A 20,567-nucleotide genomic window follows, 5' to 3' on the forward strand; every position below is an offset into this window, starting at 1 on the left:
CTGCTCCCGGAGCGCTCGCGCTCCAGCCGAGCCGCCGGGGCAGGGAGGAGCCGCCTTCCCGCCGCCGCTCTGGAGGCTCCTGCCGGAGGGCTCTGGGCATCACCGCGCTGGGCCTGTGCTCACGGCTGGCTTGCTCCCAGCACGGACGTGTCCAGCTGCTCCTGCTGAGGGCCAGTGGCCGTGGGACGAGTGATGTCGGAGGCTGTGGATCTGTCCTTCCTGTCGGATGCCGAGAGGGAACTCATCCTGCAGGTCCTGCAGCGGGATGAGGAGCTCCGCAAAGCGGAGGAGAGGAGGATCAGGTGGGACGCGGCGGGGCCAGGCAGGCTGCCGCTCCCCGCGGTGAGCCTGGCTCGGCTGGGGGCCGCGCTCGGTGCGGCGCCGCGCTGAGCGCCGCGGCGTTGGTGTCCGAGCAGGCGCCTCAAGAACGAGCTGCTGGAGATCCGGCGCAAGGGCGCCAAGCGGGGCAGCCAGCGCTACAGCGAGCGCACGTGCGCCCGCTGCCAGCAGAGCCTGGGCCGCGTGAGCCCCAAGGCCAACACCTGCCATGGCTGCAACCACTTGGTGTGCCGGGACTGCCGGGCCTACAGCCCCAACGGCTCCTGGCGCTGCAAAGTCTGCACCAAGGAGGCGTGAGTACACAGCGGGCACCAGCGCGGGTACATTCTGCTCCTTCTGTCCCCTTCCTCCTCCCAGTAACCCCGGCCTGACACTCTGTTGCCCTCCCTTCCTCCTGCTCTTGTCCCTGCAGGAGGGTTGTCTCTGCTCCGGCTTATTCAGGCTCTCCTTTGGGTGGACGCCCTCCACAGGTGGTTGGAAAGCTGGACCAGATCCCATTCTTGGGTGTCCTTCTTCCTTTCCTTGCTGCTCTTCACCCCTTACTTGACTCTACGCATCTCCCCTGTGCCCCTTGCACAACTTGCGTTTGAAGCACCCCAGTTTTTCTCTTCCTTTGCCTCAGCTGCCCCGCAACCGCCCTGCCTTGGGCCCGTTGTCCTGGAGCAGGACCTGGGCCATGCACGGCCATGCGCTGCGTGTGCCTGGTTTGTCTCAGCCCGCTCCTGCCAGTGAGGGCAGCTTCAGGCTGCCTCGAGGTGCTGGGGGCGGCCCCTCACTGCCCCCTGTCCCGCAGAGAGCTGAAGAAGGCGACGGGCGACTGGTTCTACGACCAGCGGGTCAATCGCTTTGCCAACCGGCTGGGCAGCGACCTGGTGCGGCTGTCCCTGCGGTACAAGTCGGCAGGTAGGGGCTGTTGGCGGGGACGGTTGTGGGGGCAAGTGGAGGGGTCTCTTCTCGCACAGCTCGTGGCTCCGCTCCTCGAGGGTGCCCCAGCTTTCCCTGGAAGTGCCGCTGCCTGCGTGGAGGTGCCTGCACCCCGCTGCGCTGGGCGGCCCTGCTTGCTCCTCCCAACTCTTGTCCCCTTTCAGCCAGCAAAAGGGAGACGGTGGGACAAACCCTCCTCCAGAAGGCCCAGCTCAGTGATCCCAAAAGCTCCTCTGCAGCCCAGCGGAAGAGCCCCCAGGAGCCAAGGAAGGGGCCCAGGTGAGAAAGGCCTGTTCTGCGGGAGCCTCTTCCCACTGTTGGGTTTGCGAGCCAACAGGGACCTGTTCCTCAGGCTTGTCCTCCCCCCATCTCCTCCTTCCTGTTTGCTGCTCCTCTCTCAGGGCTTGTGGGGAAACAGAGCAGATCCAGGGGTGGATTCCTGTTCCTCGTGCTCCTGCTGTCTGCTCTGGGAGCCATGGGAGAGAAGCTGCCACTGTGCTCTGGTGATTCATGGCACAGAAGGGCTCCCAGACTGGCCTCCTTGCCAGACAGGACATACCTGTGGTTTTGTTTGTCTGCAGTTTGTTTCCCGATGCCTCAGACCCTCGGGATGGCAGGAGTGACACCGAGTCTGTGGAAAACATGAGCCTGGACAGCTACAGAGCCAGTGCTGGTGGCGCAGGGGGCACCTGTAGGTAAGGAGCTCCCTGGAGAAGGTCTGGGCACTTTGCCTGTGGCAATACAGCTCTGGCTGAGAACGAGCACCTTCGTCTGAAGGGTGTTTTTGTCTGATTGCCTCCTTGCTGCGCTGAGCGTTGCCTTGGGCAGGCAGAGCCTCTGCTCCCCCGGCGGGGATGCTCCAGCCTCGCTCGCAGGGCTGCTCGGGGCTTGTTGACAGAGCGCATTTCCCAGCCAGTACTTGGTTTCCAGCAGCGCTGCTTCGGCTCCATGCCGGGCTCAGATGGATTATTTCTGTACGGTGTCTGCAGGAGGAACTCTCTGGATAAAGCTGTTCCCAGCAAAGAGGGAAAACAGGTCCCTGCGCCAGCAGGGCCTGCTGCGTCCAGTCTGACCCTCCCTGTGCGCTCCAGACACGCGCTTCCCGCTGCCGACGGACGGGTGTGTGTCGCTGCTCTTCCAAGCGGGATCTGGGCCTGGGAGCTGGGTCCTGCTCCCCTCCAAAATGGCAAAGGTTTTTCCTTCCTAGGAGGCTTCTCTGGGAAACCGAAGTAGCATGTTGGTGGATGAGCGTGAACCTATATTCAAGAAGAATCCCCGGAGGGTCGTGAGACCTGCGGGTGAGAGCACTGAAGGCAGAGAGGAGCCTTGTGAGCTGCTCTGCGTGGGGGGGACAGCCAAATCTCTTTGGGATGTGTCATGGTTTTGGTGCAAATATAGGAGCAGCTTATATCTGGGGCATACATATATATTATGAGAGTAGTTCCTTGCAGCGAGGGCTCAGCAGGGCTCTGCTTGTCTTGTAACGGGTGTCCTGGCCCTGCCTTCCCATCTCCCGTGCAGAATACACCAAGTCTGTGATTGACCTGCGCCCGGAAGACCTTGTGGGGGAAAGCAGCTCTTTGGGGGACAGAAGCAAATCGGTCCCCGGCCTCGCCACAGAGCTGGTAAGATCCCTCGGGCCGCTGCGAGTGTGAGGCAGAGAGGCTGTCTGCCTCCAGCAGCCCCCCGGTGCTCCCACGCGGGTGGCTTGTCCCTCGTGGCAGGACGAGGAAGAGGAAGACATCGATAACCTGGTGGAGATCCATCGGCAGAGGGTGGCCCGGGGCAGCATGCGCAGCGGCACGTCCTCCGTGAGTGTCCGTGCGCCGCCCGCGCTCTCCCTGCACTCGTGATGCTCCGGCTGGGAAGCGTGGAGAAGGGCAGCTGCAGCCTGGGCACAGGAGCAAGAGCTGGGCAGAGCAGCATAGTCCCTTTCCATGGAATTGAAAATATGGAGGCCCAGCTATTTTCCATGGAGCCTGAATGTGAAAGAAAGACTCTTGATCACCAGCTGCAGCTCAGGGGAGTTGGCACTGGGTCCAGAGAGGGACTGGGAGTGCTGCAGTGTAGAACAGGCCTGGGGTATAGAGCTTTGCAGTGTCACGGGAGGGGGTTGCTGAGGAGAAGCAGGGGACACTGAAGCTGCGCGGGTTCGAGCCTGCCGTGTCCTCCAGAGCACGCTGGGGAGCATGGTCAGCATCTACAGCGAGGCTGGTGACTTCGGGAACATCGCGGTCACGGGGGGGATCTCCTTCTCCCTGAGCTACGAGCAGAAGACGCAGACCTTGTTCATCCACGTGAAGGAGTGCCGCCAGCTGGCCTACGGCGACGAGGCCAGGAAGCGCTCCAACCCGTGAGAGCTGGGAGGGCACGGGTGACACAGCCTGCAGGGACACGCTGCTGCAGGGCGCCCCGGGAGCTGGGAGCAGCCAGTGGGGGCTGCTGGGGAGGCGGGAGGTCTGGGCTCGCTCCGTGGAGCAAGGGGACGAGGCTGTTCTGGGGAGCCCCTGGTGAAACGCTCCCTGCTCCTCCCTCTAGGTACGTGAAGACCTATCTGTTGCCTGACAAATCCCGGCAAGGGAAACGCAAGACAACCATCAAACGCAACACCATAAACCCGCTGTACAACGAGCTGCTGAAGGTAAGTGGAGGCAGGCTGGAGGAAGGATGTGACCATACCCAGGCCTCTTCTTCCGCTCTGTTGGAGTGGATGGCTGGACAGTCGCTCAGCCACTGGGACATTGCTTGAGCTACCGTGCAACAAACTGTCCTCTGCCTCTGGCCTCTGGTTCAATCCTTGTTCCCCTGGAGCCTCCTGCTCCAGGGCTGTGGTCACCAGCAGGGAATGAGCTCCAAACCCTGAGCAGCCTCTGTGTCCAGGCATTGGGCCCTTAAACCTGGAAAGCACCATTCTGGCCTGGATTGCTGCTTTCTTGCTGCTGTGCTGTCAAGGTTTTGGCTGCTGTGGTGGTGTGGAGGCATCACTGAAGTTGTTAACTGCTGTCTCTCTCTCCACCTGTGTTCCTGGCTCTGCTGCCATTCCCCAGAGCAGGTGACCTTGCTGTTCAGCCCCCCAAGCTGACCTTGCTTTCCCTTGGAAAAGGCTCCTTACTGCAAGGCTCTTGCAGCCTGGTTACGTTAGCGGGGAGCACAGGATATCTGCAGAAGCAGAGGGAAGCAGCTCTGTTCCCCAGCAGCAGAAACGCCTGGCGTTTTGCATTCCCTTTGCATTCCTGGTCCTCGCTGTGGCTGGCGCAGGACGTGTGGGCAAGGCTGGCTCGTCCCCATGGCCAGCCATGCAGGGGCAGCGTGTCACTGAGGTCAAGTGCTCTCTGGGCAGGAAGGAAGTGGGTGTGGGAAGGCACAGTTTGGTTTCCAGCCTCTTGTGGCTCAAGATCCACAGCTCCTGAGCTTGCTGAGAGCTCCTGCCCGACCACCTGAGGCTTAGTGGGCTGACAGGGTTTGCCTGTGGTAGGAAGGAGCGCGGTGTTTGAGTGCTGCGAATCTTGACGCTGGCTCTGCATGGGCGTTGAGGACGGCTCGCCCGAAGGACGTGTGCTCTCACAGTGGGAGCTGCTGTGCTCTTCAGCAAGCTTGAAGATCTTCTGTGTGCCTCAGCTGCCCCTCACGGCTTCCTCCCCCTGCGTTTGAGGGCCGCGAGCTGTCTGCAGTGCCTGCTATGCTCGAGCACGCCAAGGCTGGGCCGCCTGGCATTGCCTGCTGCCAGGAAGGTGCCAGGTGGCAGTAGCCCAGTTGCTGTATAGGAGCCCAGAAAAGGTGGAGCAGCAGAGCCTGAGCACACCATCCCTCTTCAGTGCTAGGGAAGCTCCAAGCACAAACCTGGAAGCTACCACTGATTTACCTGTGTGCCTTTTTTTTTTTCTCTTTTCCTAGTACGAGATTAATAAGTCCCTCCTGCTCGCAAGGACACTACAGTTCTCAGTCTGGCACCACGATCGCTTTGGCCGAAACACATTCCTGGGGGAGGTGGAGATCCCAATGGACTCCTGGAACTTCGACAGCCACCTGGAGGAGTTTCTCCCCCTGCATGGCAAGGTACTGCCCCTGTAGCCCTAGCATCCACTTGTCAGCCTCCCTTGTGGGACTCCAGCGTGGAGGAGAGAAGCTCCCAAGGCTTTTGCTGTCTGCAGCTGCTGTAATAGGCTCTTCTCACAAGCCTCTGTGTCCTCTGCAGTGTCACTACTGCATGCCCTTAGTGGGCAGAGTCTGAGCGTTGCTGCACGGTGTGAGCCAAGCAAAGCTGTGGAAGATGAAGGCCCCAGCCCCGCTGGCCACACTGTTGTGGTGAAGGAAGCAGAGCTTGTCAGAGTCTGGCTTCCCTTCTCGATGCATCTCAGTGGGGTGTCAGATACTGTCATTCTGCGTGCCTGACTTCTCCTTGACTGCAACTCGTTCCCTCCCTCTGCCTCAGCATGGAAGAATTTAAGCGAGTTTCAGGGAAACAAATGGGGGAAACTGAATTCACCATCCTGTTGGAGGCTGCAGAACAGGATAGTAAGAGGCTGCGCTGTATATTTGTGTACATTGTGTAGCTGGTTTGCGACAGTAGATGCCTCTGCTGCTGGAGTTATTTAGCAGACTGGTTTTCTTGACTAGCCTGGGTGTTCTAACCTCAGCCCTTGCTCTGCCAGGACTCGAGCAATTTGTGGTGGCTGAGCTAAATGGGGTTTCCCAAGGGATGCAGTCAAAACAGCATCCCAGATCTGATCTGGTGATTACTAGAGCGGGTGTGCAGAGATTTGTGCTGGCTAAGCTGTCTCTAGAAGAATCCAAGGCTTTTGGCCAAGCATGAGGATCTTTCTCTGTGCAGACCAGGCTGTCACCACGTTCACTTTGGCTTCTGTAATAGTGCAGTGATGATGCAGCCATTGCTTCTTTGCAGATCGGCGCCGATGCTGCTGGCCTGCACCAGTACAAAGGGGAGCTGGTTGTTTCCATGAAGTACATCCCATCTCCCAAGCATCCTGGGACTGGGAATGGCAGGAAGGGTGAGTGGTGGAACACTAAGATCTCTGCATATCCTGGGGTTATCTGTTGCTCTCCACTGGCCACCACAGAAAAGTCCCATCTCCAAACACGGAGCAGCCCTACGGGAACTGCTCATGGCCACAAAGGATGCTGGTTCTGCATGGATTTCTTGGGTTCTAGCACTTCAGTTTTCTTTTCTGAAACATGTGCAAGCTGCTGGCTGCTCTGGGTCACCGCAGGCTTCAGTGTGGACCCAGGGTTTTCGTGCACCTGGGCTGGGTTTGCAAGTGCTGTTCCCTGTACTGAGGTGAACTGTCAGGCCCTTAATAGCCAGGGCCAGCTTCGGAAGAAGCAGGAGGGGTTTTCACCTGCGGTCTCTAGCTGCCTTGGAGGGGAAGGCCATTCTGCAGGACCTTTCAGGAAGGAAGCTGTGGTCAAAACGGGGGATAGTCCAATCTTGCTGTGCTGGGACTCTTGCAGGCAAAATGGGGGAAGGCGGTGAGCTCCAGGTCTGGATCAAAGAAGCCAAGAACCTCACAGCAGTCAAATCCGGGGGGACCTCGGACAGCTTTGTGAAGGGGTGAGTGTGGATAACGCTGGGAAGTAAGGAAGATGTGAGTAAAAGCATTGTCCTCCTTGACTGCATCCCAGGGCACTTCCTAGAACTTTTATGGAAACTTACAGGAGAGAGAAGGTCTCTCCATCGGCTGCCCTGTGCTGTCTGCACTTTCACTCTGAAAGCCACTATCTGCAGGTCTCTTCCTGGAGACAAAGAGCTCTTGGTAGTACATTTTTGGGTGTTGGCCACCGGAGAGCTGCTGCTCGGGGTTTGTAAGCTCTGTGGTTGTTCACTATGGTCAGAGGCTGCACATGGGGTCTTCTGCACAGCAGAGATGAAGTAGGTGTGCTCTTCTCATGGGCTTGGCTTTCTATCCAGGCTAGCAGGTGAGCCAGAACTGGGTCCTCATGGAGCTGCTATCCAGTTGTCTTAGCTGAGGTCACTCTTGCAACCAGCAATTGTGACTTGGGCTGAGCTGGGGCAAGAGGGGTCTCCTTTGGGGCTCCAGTGTTAAGGCAGCGTTGTTGGTCCTGCCGGTAGACAAATGCAGGAGCAGGTAGAGCAACCTCCTCCCCTGAGCACTTGCAGTCTGCTGAGCTGCCTAAGGGGTTGGGGCAGAGACATGGCGCCTTCCAGGCCATGATGCACCTTCTTCTTGGACCACCCTGGGGATAGTGGGACCCAGGCCTGGTCCTCGTGGGGCTGAGGGCAGGCACCAAGCCTAGCTGCCTCGGCTCTTGAAGGAGAAGGCTGTTGTAGGGGCCAATTCTAAAGCGACTGTTTCCCCAGCTACCTCCTGCCACACAAAAACAAGGCCTTCAAGAGGAAGACTCCCGTAGTGAAGAAGACCTTGAACCCTCATTACAACCACACCTTTGTCTACAATGGCATCAACCCAGAGGACCTGCAGCACATCTGCCTGGAGCTGACCGTCTGGGACCGGGAGCCTCTATCCAGCAATGACTTCCTGGGAGGCGTTCGCTTGGGTGTGGGGAATGGTGAGGACCCTTGGGGATGCTGCTCTATGGGAAGAGCTGGGATCTGCAGCGGGGTTTGAGGGCATGAGTAAGGCTAAAGCCTGCAGCCTTCATGGCAGATGGAGAGGCCCCGAGTATTGCATGGTCTCTCAGCCCCTTGGGACAAGCATCCTTGCCTAGGGCTGAATTTCTGCTGTAGGGAAGCTGCTCCTGTGCAGAGGCTTAGAGTAACCCATCTACCACCTTTCTCCAAGGCATGAGCAACGGGCAGGCTGTGGACTGGATGGACTCTACAGGTGAGGAGCTGAACCTGTGGCAGAAGATGCGCCAGTACCCGGGCTCGTGGGCAGAGGGAACACTCCAGCTCCGTTCCACCATGGCAAAGCTGAGGCCATAGGTGTGGCACGGCACCAGGACTGACCCTACAGCTGACACAGGCACTTCAGGGCTGTGGTCACAGCATGGCCAAGGGCCAAGGCCAGAGCCAGACAGAGGTGCCAGGCTTATTTTATTTTATTTTTTTCCATATTTTAATAAACATGACCTTCTCTCTAAAGAGGCTTGGACAGAAAGGCCTCTTGCGTTCAGAGTCTTTTATGTTAAAGGGGTTTCCTTCAGTCTTAAAATCTGGAGTGAATTAAAGGCTGAATTTGAGTCCTTATGGACTGACTTTTTTTTTTTTCCTTCCCCTCCCTGGCCCAGTGCTGTATTGTGTGTTTTTGTTTTATTTTGTTTCCTCCTCCTCCAACCCCTTTTGTTTCACAATCTGCTCCCTCTGTGTCTTCTCCACCCTGCTGCTGCAGGACGCCACAGCCCTAAGGACGCTGAGCCTCACGCCGCCGTGCCTGGCCCTGGCTGTGGGGCCTGGAGGGAGCAGTGCTGGTGTCCTGCTGGACCAGACAGGCAGGGCCCATGGTGTGTGGGGGCTGAGCTCTGGGGTCTGCCTGGGGCAGGGCACTGGTGACAGGGCCACGTACAGGTCCCCAGGCCTGTGCCCCTGTTTCTGCACACAGACTTAAATTTCTGGAGTTTCTCTGATGCAAGGTGCTCCTAGCCCTGAGTTTTTATACAAATTTATTCACATCACGTTAATGTTCTACTGCCAAAACAGTTCCCAGAAGGAGCCGGGTGGGAGGCGAGGCGCAGCGGCGGGTGCAGGCCATGCTCTGCGCAGGGTGGTTTGCGCACTGGAGGTCTGGTACTGGGCCTCAGCGTGGGGACATCTTGTTTTCATAAAGGCTTCCCGCCCGCGGCGGCTCCGTCAGGACTCTGGCAGCACCAGGTCTGACCCCCGGGTGCTGAGGGAGCCAGTTTGAGCTGCGCATGGGGCGAGGGTGAAGCTGCTGCGGGAGGTGTCTGTGCTGTCGCCTTGCCCCAGGGCAGCTCTAGCTGGGCTGGAAACACAGGCTGTGATCGCTCCTCATGTGTGACACCCACGGATCCTCAGTGTCTCCTGGTGCTCCTGGCCGCTTGTGGCGGGGACAGCGCGCAGTGCTGTCCTCCCCTGCCTGGGCCTGGCTCCCCTTCCCCCGGTGTCCTCACACCCTGCTCCTCCTCTACAGTGGGCGACTACAGAAGCAGAAAGAGAGTTGTCTGTTCTCTGAGGCCGGGCTGGGGGGAGGGTGCCCCGCCATGGCGCCTCACTCGCAGGTGTCCCCGCTCTGCGCTCGCTGGGCCGTCTCCTGCTGGCTCAGCAGGTAGGTGTCGATGAAGTCGAAGAGCTCGTCAGGGCTGACCGGCAAGATGTAGCGCTCGCGGTCGGTGCCCGATTTGTCCAGCAGCACCACGTTGAAGTGGGAGCGGGTGAGGTGCAAGAATTGCCTGGGGGCCAGAGAGAAGGGGGCTGGTGAGGAGCGGGGGGCACAGGGCACCCCCAGTTCAGGTGCAGTGCACCAAGGGTGTGCCAATGTGGCATGGGAGCCCCCAGCACCACAGGGCCAGGGCGTCCTGAGCCCTGAGCTGCCTGTGAAGCCAAGCGTGAGCCCTGGATCTTGCTGCCCACCGAGACTGCGCTGCAGGAGTCACCCCAAAAGAACCACGGTCCCTCCGCCCCAGGTCCCCGCCAAGCACCCTCCTGGTTCTTCATGCCTGCCTGATCCACCCCCCGTACCTGAGCTCCTCGATGATGCCGGCGGAGAGCTGGTGCTCGCGGATGCGGCCCACCTCGTGCGGGGGCTGCCCCACCAGCTCCACGATGGTGACGTGCCGCAGGTCCAGCCCGCACGTGGCTTGCTGCAGTGGGGGACATGGGGACAGGGGGGTGAGCGGGCACTGGCAGCAGGGTGAGACAGCGGGTCACAGGCGAGCCTCACCTGCAGCATGGAGATCTGCATCTTGTAGTAGCGGTTGGCAGGGTCGGGGGCTGAGATGACAAGAAGGCGGCGCTTCTCGTAGAACTGATCCAGCAGGCTGGCGGCCGAGTTCACGTCCGTGTTGATCTGCATGGCTGGGGCGAGAGGCAGGCATGAGGCAAGATCCCACCTCCCTCCCGCGACCCATCTTCCCGAGGCGCCAGCCATACCCTGGCACATCCACCCCGGCCCCCGTCACTCACGCGCACAAAGGGGCTGCGAGCCCGTCCACTGCTGGCTGGACTGGCAGACGCGCAGCGGGGTGCCCTGGCGCTCGTAGCCCCCGTCGCACAGGTACTCGCAGGTGGCGCCGTAGTTGTTGCCGGCGGACGTGCAGGAGAGGTAGCCGTGCTGCGGCGGCTTCAGCACAGGGCAGCGGCGCACTGCGGGGCGGCAGGCGGTGTGAGGGGCCGAGGCCACAGCGTGCGCGGGGCCCCCACGGAGCCCCCCTCACCTTGCACGCGGATGCTGAACTTGCAGCTGGCTCGGTTGTACGCCTGGTCGTGGGCAGTGTAGCGGATCACGTGCTCTCCTTCGGGCAGCTCGGAGCCCGGCTCGGGGCCCCGCAGCGTCACCCTGCGCTCACGGGGACGGGTTCCTTGGTCAGGGCCCTGCCAGGGGTGCTGACACTGGGGGGCCGGCGGTGCTGCCGCTGCGCTCACCGCTTAATGATGCCATCAGCCGAGTCCTTCACCCGGGGAGGGTCCCAGTACACGGTGGCCGTCAGCTTGCCTGGCTCCGCGATCCGCTCACGGGAGTCAGGGCAGCGGATCTTGGGGGGCTCAAGATCTGCCCACAGGAGGAGGGGACGATGCTCAGGGGCCAGGGGAAAGAGGAGCGGGAAAAGCACGCTGCCACCCCAGCGCTGCACTGCCAGGCTCATCCCCATCCTGGAGCTGAGCACCCATCTGAGCTCCGCGGACAGCGGCCCCTCGTCGGGGAGCAGGGATGAGGCCGGCAGGGTGGGATTTACCTACACAGACCGGCTCACTGCCGCTCCAGCGCCCGTCCTCCATGCACGTGCGGCTCCGGTCACCCTCCAGCTGGTAGCCGGGCAGGCAGGTGTAGTCGCAGCGGGAATCCATCTGCACGCCGGCCGAGCATGTGTAGGAGCCCCGCAGCAGCCCCGGCAGCACCGGGCACCGTATTTCTGCAGCGGAGGGAGCACAGAGGGCAGCAAGGAGGGCCGCTGGCGGCACGGGGAGGGCGGCGCGCGGCGCGGGCCGTGCAGACACTCACGTCGGCAGTAGGCCATGCCGGACCAGTGGCGGCTGGGCAGGCACTGCACGGCGCTGCGCCCCACGAGCCGGTAGCCACGGGCGCAGCTGATCTCGCAGCGCGTGCCCAGGCTGCTGCGGTAGGTGCTGCCGCGGGGCGAGTAGCATGTGGCCTCTCCGCGGTACACGCTGAGCGTGGCGCACCACTGGGGCACTGCGGGAGACGGGGCGCTGAGTGGGGTCCCCGTGGCACCGCCGCGTGCCACCGAGCCCCCTGCTGTGCCACTACCTCTGCGGTAGTCTAGGGCTGGCTCGCCCGCGGGCTCCTCCACCACGTGCACCTCGTTGGCCTGGCTCTCCGCATAGTAGCCCGAGCCTGGAGCGGGGGAGAGCAGAGTGGGGCGCTGCGCTGGGTTTGGGAGCACTGCTGCTGTCCCCCCCGGCACGGCGCAGCGGCTGCCACGACATTCCCCAGCGCTGAGCTCACGTTTCCGCTGGATTTCCGCCGGCTCCTGCCGGCGCAGCCCCCCTCCTGGCTCCCCTGCTGCCGGGGGAGCGCTCCCCACTCCGGCCCCATGCAGCAGTTTTCCTTTCGCGGGGAAAAGTTGGGTTGGGCGCAGCAGGAGCCCTGTGGCAGCCTGCCCTGGCAGGGCGCTCCTCCTTTTCCCCCCACTCCTGTTTTTTAAACGGGGAGTATACCATATACATATATATATATACATGCATAAGCTGAGACTGATCCAACCAGCAGCCCCTCTGTCACGTGGCGGAAACTTCGCTGCAAATCTTTCCTACGTGCACTCTATGCCGAGTAACTCCCCACCGCTTCCCACAGCCCCCATTACGTCGCCCACTCGTTTCCACAAAGCCTTTCATCCCGTCGTCCTTCCCACGCCGTCCGGCGCCAGGACAGTGGAGCTGCCCGCGGGGAGCGGGGCGGCACGGGGCTGGCACCGGCCACACAGCGGCTCTGGGGCGGCCACAGACCCTGCAGCGCGGGGCTGGCTGCTTTCCTGGGGGTGCGGACGTGCCCCTTCGCTGGGGACATGCTGCTGCATCGCAGATGTTCCCTTTGCACTGCAAACGGTGACTTCCACCCCCAGCCTCGGCAGCAATACCTGGCAGCAAAGCAGGGAGAGGAGAAACGAGCAGGGAAGGGAGAACCAGCCTGCAGCGAGCAGGGAGGTGCTTCCATCCGGGCTGAGCTGGGGCCTCCCCAGCCTCAGGGCAGGCTGGCGGAGCCGGCGCAAGGTCCTCTAGGGATGGGACCCTCCGGCCGCGCCTGTGTTTGGGTCTGAGCGCTCCGTGCAGCTGTCTCGGCAAACATCTGCCGCCGATGGCTCCGGCGGGAGCGGGGAGGCAATGGAAAAGTTTAGCCTCCGCAAGAAGCACCGTGCTGCAGAGGTTCCTTATTTGCTCATCCCTGGATGCTTCCCAGCCCCCTGGCCGTGTCTCCTCTCCCCCCAGCGTAGGCACCGACGCTCTCCCCAGCATCGCCGTGTCCGGGCATCTGTCCTTCCTCCCCAGCGCAAGCCCCTGCACCGGGACGGCCGCGGGCAGCCGGCCCGGGGCAGCGGTGGTCCCGCGAGCCTCGCCGTGCCCGCGCTCCCGCGTGCCGCAGCGCCCACCTTCGTGCCACGTGCAGGACGCCAGCCGCGTGAGGAAGACGAGCAGGACGGGGGCCGCCTCCTGCGCCATGCCGGGGCCGCGGAGCAGCCGGGCGCCTGCCGCGGTGGGCGCTAAGCAGGACCAGCCGTGGCCTCGCTGCCGCTCGGACGTGCTGCGCTGCTGCTTGGCTGCGCTGCCCGGGCTGAGCAAACCTCCTTTCCCGCTCTGCCGCCTATCCCAAACATTCAGGAGGCGTGAGTCAGGCCCTTCAAAATGATGAGATTGTCAAAATAAGAAATTACAGGATTGCTTATTTTTCAGTATACCTTCTGCTTTTCTTTCTGAGGCTTTAAAAGTTGTCAGATTTTTCTTTGCAAGCAGGAGAGCCAGACGCCTCTTTTCAGGCAAGAAACAGTAGAAGAGCCTCTGCCAGACTCCTGGAACGGGAGCTCCGGAGACAGGAGCCGGAGGACAAAACCGCAGGAATCGGCACCCCTTTTTTTCCACCAGTCAAGGGCTGCTGAGTGCAGCACTAGCCCAGGCTGAAATGCAAAAGCAGAAACCTTGCCACAGACTCGGCAGCTGGAAACGAGTCCCAAGGCAAACAATTCCAGCCTGGGCCCCTTTTCCAGCTGAAATCCAGCTGCTGTCAGGCAGAGGTAATAAAGCGCATTTATTAGCGTCCCTGCGCCCAGCTCGGTGCCGCGTCCCACAGAGCACAGCAAGAGGTGGAAGAGGAGCTGGATCCGAATAACCGCAGTCGTGCAGCTATGCGGGGGCGCGCAAGGGACGGGGAGGGGGTCCGAGCGCGGCGCGCGCAGGTACGGGAGGAGCAGCACGGCTGATGGCGCTGCTTACGGGGCCAGGCCCGTGCGGGTGACTGCGCTCATCCAGCGCGCTGCCCGGAGCCGCGGGGCGCCGCTTGCTCCCTTTGCGGTCGGGCCCCTGGCGGCCCGGGCCCGTCGGGGCGGGCAGCTCCTACCTGCAGCACCCCCGCCAGCTGCTGCTCCCTGCGCCGCTGCCCAGATGTGCGCGGAGCTGCCTTAGAGCTGCGCTGCGGCCGCGCGGGGGCAGCGCGGGCGCCGGGACCCCCCCGCCCCGGCCGCAGCCGGCAGGGCCGGGGCCGCGCAGCCCCCCCGTCGGGGCAGGAGGGGACTGGGCAGCACAGCGAGCGGGCGGGGGGACAGACAGGGCGACACGGGGCAGGGTAAAGTGACATGGGGCAGGACGGGGGGGACAGGGCTGGGACGCGGGCAGGATAGGGGGGGACACGGGGCAGGACAAGAGACGGGACAAGGAGGGTCATGGGGCAGGACGGGGACGTGGGGCTGGACGGGGGGGAACACGGGGCAGGACGGGGGGGACACGGGGCAGGCCAGGGCAGGCCCGGGGGCAGGATGGGGGGACACGAGGCAGGACCAGGGGACACGGGGCAGGCCGGGGCAGGCCCGGGGGCAGGATTTGCGGGACACGGGGCAGGACGGGGGACACGGGGCAGGCCTGGAGCACACGGGGCAGGACACGGGGGACACGGGGCAGGGCGGGGGGACACGGGGCAGGACGGGGGGGACACGGCGCAAGACACGGGGGACAGGGCGCAGGGCGGGGGGACACGCACCGCCCCAGGGCGGAGCCGCGCGGCGCCTTCGGGACCGCTCGGCCGTTTCCGTGAGATCTCGACAACCTTCGGCACCGACGGGCGGGCCGCGGCGGCACCTCTCGGGGGCGGGGCCTCCCCGGGGGCGGGGCCTCCCCGACGCGGCGCGCGGGGCGGGGCGGGGCGGCCCCGCGGGGCTCGGCGCGGAGGACGCGGCGCGGGCCCGGCCATGGCGTCCCCGTCGCGGCGGCTGCAGACGAAGCCGGTCATCACCTGCCTCAAGAGCGTGCTGCTCACCTACAGCCTCGTCTTCTGGGTGAGACACGCCGCGGCGGCCGCTCCGAGCGGCCCGGGACGCCCCCTTCCTCCCCACACCGTCCTTACGGGCGGTTGCGGCCGTGTCGCGCCCTGTCGCGACAGGCGCGCGCTCACGTCGCCGCCTGTCCCTGCCGCAGGTGTCGGGCATCGTGCTGCTGGCCGTGGGCGTGTGGGGCCGCGTGAGCCTCGCCGTGTACTTCTCGCTGCTCGACGAGAAGGCCACCAACGTGCCCTTCGTGCTGGTGGGCGCCGGCACCGTCGTGGTGCTCCTGGGCACCTTCGGCTGCTTCGCCACGTGCCGCGGCAGCACCTGGATGCTCAAGCTGGTAGGTGGCCCCGGGGACGCCGCGTGCGGCCGCGGGGTCCCGCGCGCGGCGCCCGGCTCAGCGCGGCTCTCTCCGCCCGCAGTACGCCATGCTGCTCTCCCTCGTCTTCCTCATCGTCCTGGTGGCTGCCGTCGTTGGCTTCGTCTTCAGGCACGAGGTGAGTGGGGCCGCCCCGCGTCGTCTCCCTGCTGCCCCTCGTCACCACCCGTTGGGGCTGGTTTCTCCCAGCGGGGCCGCAGGGAGGTCCCAGTTGCCCCTTCAGCGTGGGCAGAGCTGCCGCGGGAGCTGTGGACACGGGAAGGATGAGCATCTGGCACGGCCTTGTCCAGGTGCGCGGCTCGAGGGGAGGAAGCGCCCCTGGCCCTGCTGCCCCACGCCACCCGGGGCCTCCTGCCAGAACAAATAAAACAGCCCCGGCCCTTAGTGTCTGGCTTCGATCCCTCTCCTGGACCAAAGCAGAAAACATTCCTTTGCTTGTGTTTTCCGTAAATAAAGCTCCGGCAAGGCTCTCCTGGGCCGTGGAGCAGCCTGCCTGGGGGGGACTTGGCATTACCGAAGTGCTTGTTATTACACACGACATCCCCGATGCCGCGGCAGGTATGAGCTGCCTTCTAATGTTAGTTGCCCGGAGAGAATGTCCGCAGGCCGTGGCCGGAGGCATTCCTGCCGTGGCCGAGAGGTGACTAACGCGGCACCGTGGGGCTGTGGCTGCCGGGGCGGCGCTGGCCGCGTGCGGGGTGCGCAGGAGGAGGACGCTCCGCTCTGCGGCCTCTTCCTTGCAGCTGCTAAAACGTCTCTTGCAGATTAAGGCGAACTTCGAGACCAACCTTAACCTGGCCCTGAGGAATTACAACACGACGGCAGATCAGCACAGCGATGCCGTGGACACCATCCAGAGAACGGTGAGTACCCGTATCTGCCTTCTGCCTCCTGGTGCTCACGTGCTCGTGTCATCCAGACACGCCGGTCGGTGCCCAGAGCGCTACAGGCTGGGGTGTTCCTTTCCATCACGGTCCTGGCGGCCCTGTTGTACCACGGGGTGTTTATTACAGGGTGCTGGTGTGAGCCTGTTGTGTCCTCCTGCTGCTCCCCGAAGCTGGGGCTGTTTAGCAGCGTTCCCTTCCCTGCCCACCCGCAGGAGAGGTGGGGGAAGCGCGTGGAAAGCTTCTCTTGGAGTTACGTGCCCTGCTGGCAGGTCTGCCGGGTGCTGGCACTGCATGGAGCAGAGGCACCTCTTGTCTTCCCAAGGGTCACAATGCCTTCCAGTTTGGGGGGAATGACGCTTTAGGGAAGAGGGGGGAGAATGAGATTAGGGGCAGTTTCTAGATGGCTCCCAGGATGCTGGGAGATGGGCCCTGCAGCTGCAGGAGTGGCAGCCAAGTGCCCTGGCACGACCAAGCTCTTCCCCTCTTGCAATCCTCTCCAGCTCCACTGCTGCGGGGTCCAGAACTACACGGACTGGGAGAAGACTGAGTACTTTGTCCAGAGAGGAATCCCGCAGAGCTGCTGCAAAAGCCAGGATGACTGCCCAGAGGGGGATCTGAAGGACCCGAGCAAAGCCAAGGCCAAAGTCTTTGTGGATGTAAGTGAAGCTCAGAAAAATCCTCGTGTGTGTCCTGGAGGTGGGCGGTAGAGAAGGGCTTGGCCTTCACCAGCGAGCCTTGGAAGGAGAACTGCTTTCAGGCAGCAGACAGGTTTTACTCGGGGGAGTGAAGGGGAAGGATTCTAGGAGCTGCCCTAACCTCGTTTTGGAAGTTCCCCCTAGTACTTCACCCTCAACAACAGGGACCAGCGTGACACTAGCACTGGCACTCAGGGTGTGTGTTGGAGAGCAGGTGAACAAGGAGGTGGATTGCTGGAAAAGTCTATTTCGGTAGCGCTGACGTCTCCACTGCCGTGCAAAGTCCTGAGCTAGTGGTGACTTCACCCAGCAGGGATCGCTGGGTGATGAGCAAAGGGGGTTACGCGAGGGACGCTCCTCTAATGAGTCACCGTGTTTAACCAAGAGCTTGTGGTGAGAAACCCCAAGGACACCGCTCCCTTTGATAACCAGCCAGGCTGAAAGGGTGATTAGCGCAGGGCTGATACTGAATGACTTTGCCCAGGTCACACAGTCTGGCAGGGACCAAGAAGCCTGGGCTTCTTGCTCAGTCTCCTGCTCCGGAGCTGTTCCTGGAGCTGAGTTTGGGCAGTGCCGCTGGGTGCCAGTGGGTACTGCCGAGCACTGGGCTTGCATGATACCTTTCCCTCCCCTGCAGGGTTGTTTTTACCTCGTGACATCGACGATGGAGTCAAAAATGAGCATTGTGGCTGGAATCTCCTTCGGCATTGCGTGCTTCCAGGTAAAATCTCCCCTGCTGCCTGGCACGGGAGCAGTGCTGAGCGAAGCCAGCAGGTCTCCAGGGGTATTTGAATTCGTGCAGGGTCTGTTTCCAAAAGGCACGGCCTGTCTGAGCCAGGCAGGAACAGCTCTTTTGCAGCTTCCTTTTGCGTTTAACCTCACCTCTGAGCAGTCCTCTGAATCAGAGACTGAAGGAGCAGCTCTGTTTCCGTGAGTCCAGAGCTCCCTCCTGAAACACTCACTCTAAGAAAATCCAAAGCAGCCAAACAGAGTCTGTGCTGGGCGAACACGTTGTGTTTGCTGTTGGCAGGGATCGAACCAGTGCCCTTGTTCTTCCTGCCTGCCAATATTCCCTTTTGCCGGGGAAGTGTTTTGGGATCACTTTTCTGGATAACCGGGTGCCCCAGAGCGCCCGTGTGGTATCACTTACGCTAGCGACTGACGGGCAGGACCTCACGCTGCACATACCACCTTAACCTGCTGCTGCTGCTGCTTCCCCCTGCGGCTCCTCAACTGCCGTTTACTTTATCCTGTAGGACACTTCCTGCACAGGCTTCCAGCAACAATGCAGTGAGTGTCCTTAATCTGACAGGCTTTATCCCAGCAGGAAACGAGAGGCCTCTGCCCCTGAGCTCCTTGCTAAACTGGGCTTTGTGCGGGGTGAATGCAGCGCTCGGGACTTCCCGAGGAGCGGCGCGCAGCAGCGCTGAGCGCGTGGGGAAGCCGGAACCGTCGCAGGGGGAGCTGCTGGGTGCACGACAGGGCTCATTTAGCTGCTTTCTGGAAGCCCACTCGGCTCCAGGTGCTGAGCACTTGCTGAGCGAGCTCGGCAGGCTCTAGCTTTGGAGGAACTGGAGTGCAGTGCTTACTGCGTGCAGTGCCCAGAAGCTGCGGTGTGACCCGGAGCGCTGCCGGCCCCGGGGATCAACAGGTATCAGCACGAGCTCGGGGAGGAGGAGGAATCTCGCCAAGATCCTCCCGCCGCAGTGAGCGCGCTGCTGTGCGTTTCCTGCAGCGGGCACAGCGAGCTGCGCGAGGGGCAGGAGCCAACAGGCCCTTGCTGCAGTTTGCTAGGAAATGTTTCGAATTCTGGCTCGGAGAGGGCCGGAGAGCCGGAGCCGTTCTGTTCTGCCCAGCTGCTTTCCCATTTCTTCTCCTTGCTCGCCGTGACGTCCCCGGCTATGCTCTGTGTGGGGCCAGTGGGACGTGACTGACACGCAAATGGGGAGCGGAGCTGCCTGCCCCCAGCAGGTCTGGCCGCCTAATTATCTCGGCTAATGCTAGGTTTGGGAATTGTAACTGTTTCCTGGTTTTTATCACGCTTTCAGCAAGCGCTGCTGTGTCGTGCAGCCAGCAGGGACCAATCATGTAAATGTGCCTTTAACTTTGCTGGTGTAGGTCAAACTCCCCGTGGGTGCCTGTCTGCTGTATCAGACCCCAAACGCCTGCAAAGGGGACGGGGGGCTGTGTTGTGACAACAGCAGCACGTCCTTCAGATGTTGGTTTGTTGCTGATGTGAAAACACCAGCTTTGCCTCCCCACTGTCCTTGCAGCAGCGAGAGGTGGTTGCTGTTCTCTAGTGATTGTGTAATTGGCTGTGATGCTCCTGATACCTGTTTAATCTCTGAAATTACCATAAAACAGTAGATGCTTCATAAAGCAGAATGTAACAGGATGGGATGTGGAGCATCTCTCGCAAGAAGCTTGTTTGGCTTCTGCCTGCCGGGATCTTCCACTTCAGTCTCACTTGCTGGGGCACAACAGCCTGCCTTGTGGCTTGTAAATCTCTCTGTCCAGGTCTGACTTTTATAAAACTGAGACCTAAGTGTGTCTTGTTCTAGAACAAGCTGTCAGGCTTCTGTCCTAAAATGCCGTGTCCTATTTTTGTCTGTCCTGAGTGTGTTTTTTCCCTTTTCAGTTAATTGGCATCTTCCTGGCCTGCTGCCTGTCCCGGCACATCACAAACAATCAGTACGAGATGGTGTAGCTGGCCCCAGCACGCTGGGGCTGTGACCAAGGTACGTCTCTCCAGGGACATAAGCTGTGGTTTTACCTGTGTTTATGCGCTAAGCTTCCTGGCCATCTGCTGCAGGTCTCTTGGCTTTGTGCACGACTCCTAAAATGATAAAATTGGTGCATGCTCTCTTTTTGTAGTGGGATGAAGGGGAAATGACCCTTTCTAGAACAAGGAGGGAGTGGACTGTTTGTGCAGGTCAGCAGACCTGCTCATGCTGCCTGGTATTTGATTTCCCTGCTCTTTCATCCTGTTGACGCTGCACCTCCAGCTCATGCTGCAGCCACCACCTGGGCTGCCTCTGGTCCCCTACTGCAGTGTGGCTTTTCTCAGTGAGATGCAGTGTGAGCTGCTCACATCCCGCTTCTCAAAGCTGTCCTTGCATCTCTGGCCACTGCCCTGGGATGAAAGTCCCTGGGGCCTTTCAGTGCAGAGACTGGTGCCAAATGCTGATGTGCATCCTGGACGAAGAGGGCACTTGCAAAACTGTGTCTGCTGCGTAATTTTATGCCGTGTGTACATCCAGGCCTTCTGCGTTGGAAGCTAGTCCGTTAACACTTTGTCTTCTGAATTGCAGGGAATTCCTTCTGCTCTCCTGTGTCTGGGGAAAGCATAGCCATCTTCAGTTTTCCTCCGGACGCCGCCTCGTGAAATCACGCTTTGAATCGACTGATCTTCTTCTCAACTGGCTCATAGAAACGAGTGCAACAGCTGTTCTGTTGCGCTCGGGGACTTGTCCTAACACTGCTCTGCTGTACCACTGAGTGGGATAATTAGTGTAGCTGAGGTGGTTACAGTAAGCGCGTTCCTGCGGGCGCCGCAGTCCCCGGCTCTTTCCTCAGCCGTGCACTAAGTGCCGCGTTGAAGCAGACGCTGCTGTCAGACCTTGCTGGCTGCCTCGGAAGGTGGCCTCGCGGGACTCCCCCGCGCTCTTATCTGGTGCCTCCGCGGGGAAAGCGGCGCTTTCTCTCATCTCTGACCTCCGCTCTCGGCCCTTGAAATCCCGG

At 61.4% G+C, this 20,567-nt stretch overlaps 3 protein-coding genes across 3 annotated transcripts; 2 read left to right on the forward strand and 1 right to left on the reverse strand.

Moving 5' to 3' along the window:
- The first annotated feature begins 149 nt into the window (after positions 1-149).
- Positions 150-8,453, forward strand: SYTL4 (synaptotagmin like 4). The gene is made up of 16 exons (XM_088527572.1): positions 150-302; positions 417-632; positions 1,133-1,242; positions 1,428-1,542; positions 1,845-1,958; positions 2,253-2,382; positions 2,471-2,561; positions 2,785-2,888; positions 2,988-3,074; positions 3,438-3,616; positions 3,802-3,904; positions 5,158-5,319; positions 6,167-6,272; positions 6,733-6,832; positions 7,601-7,809; positions 8,043-8,453. Exons 1-16 carry the CDS (start codon positions 193-195, stop codon positions 8,183-8,185), a joined length of 2,079 nt encoding a protein of 692 aa, XP_088383698.1. The 5' UTR covers positions 150-192; the 3' UTR covers positions 8,186-8,453.
- Positions 8,454-9,428: 975 nt separating this feature from the next.
- On the reverse strand, positions 9,429-13,054 carry SRPX2 (sushi repeat containing protein X-linked 2). Its single transcript, XM_088527616.1, has 10 exons — positions 12,985-13,054; positions 11,646-11,900; positions 11,379-11,570; positions 11,113-11,289; positions 10,802-10,928; positions 10,594-10,715; positions 10,343-10,522; positions 10,101-10,234; positions 9,899-10,020; positions 9,429-9,609 (listed from the first exon to the last, which is right to left on the reverse strand). The coding sequence occupies exons 1-10, from the start codon at positions 13,052-13,054 to the stop codon at positions 9,429-9,431; spliced, it is 1,560 nt and encodes a 519-aa protein (XP_088383742.1).
- A 1,711-nt stretch (positions 13,055-14,765) lies between these two features.
- On the forward strand, positions 14,766-20,360 carry TSPAN6 (tetraspanin 6). The gene is made up of 8 exons (XM_088527654.1): positions 14,766-14,877; positions 15,017-15,205; positions 15,288-15,362; positions 16,009-16,107; positions 16,632-16,787; positions 17,464-17,547; positions 19,465-19,564; positions 20,138-20,360. The coding sequence occupies exons 1-7, from the start codon at positions 14,791-14,793 to the stop codon at positions 19,531-19,533; spliced, it is 759 nt and encodes a 252-aa protein (XP_088383780.1). The 5' UTR covers positions 14,766-14,790; the 3' UTR covers positions 19,534-19,564; positions 20,138-20,360.
- Positions 20,361-20,567: the final 207 nt, after the last annotated feature.

Source organism: Tinamus guttatus, unplaced genomic scaffold, assembly GCF_059628265.1.
Source record: "Tinamus guttatus ecotype Peru unplaced genomic scaffold, ASM5962826v1 Tinamus_guttatus_pri_ptg000287l, whole genome shotgun sequence".
NCBI lineage: Eukaryota > Metazoa > Chordata > Aves > Tinamiformes > Tinamidae > Tinamus > Tinamus guttatus.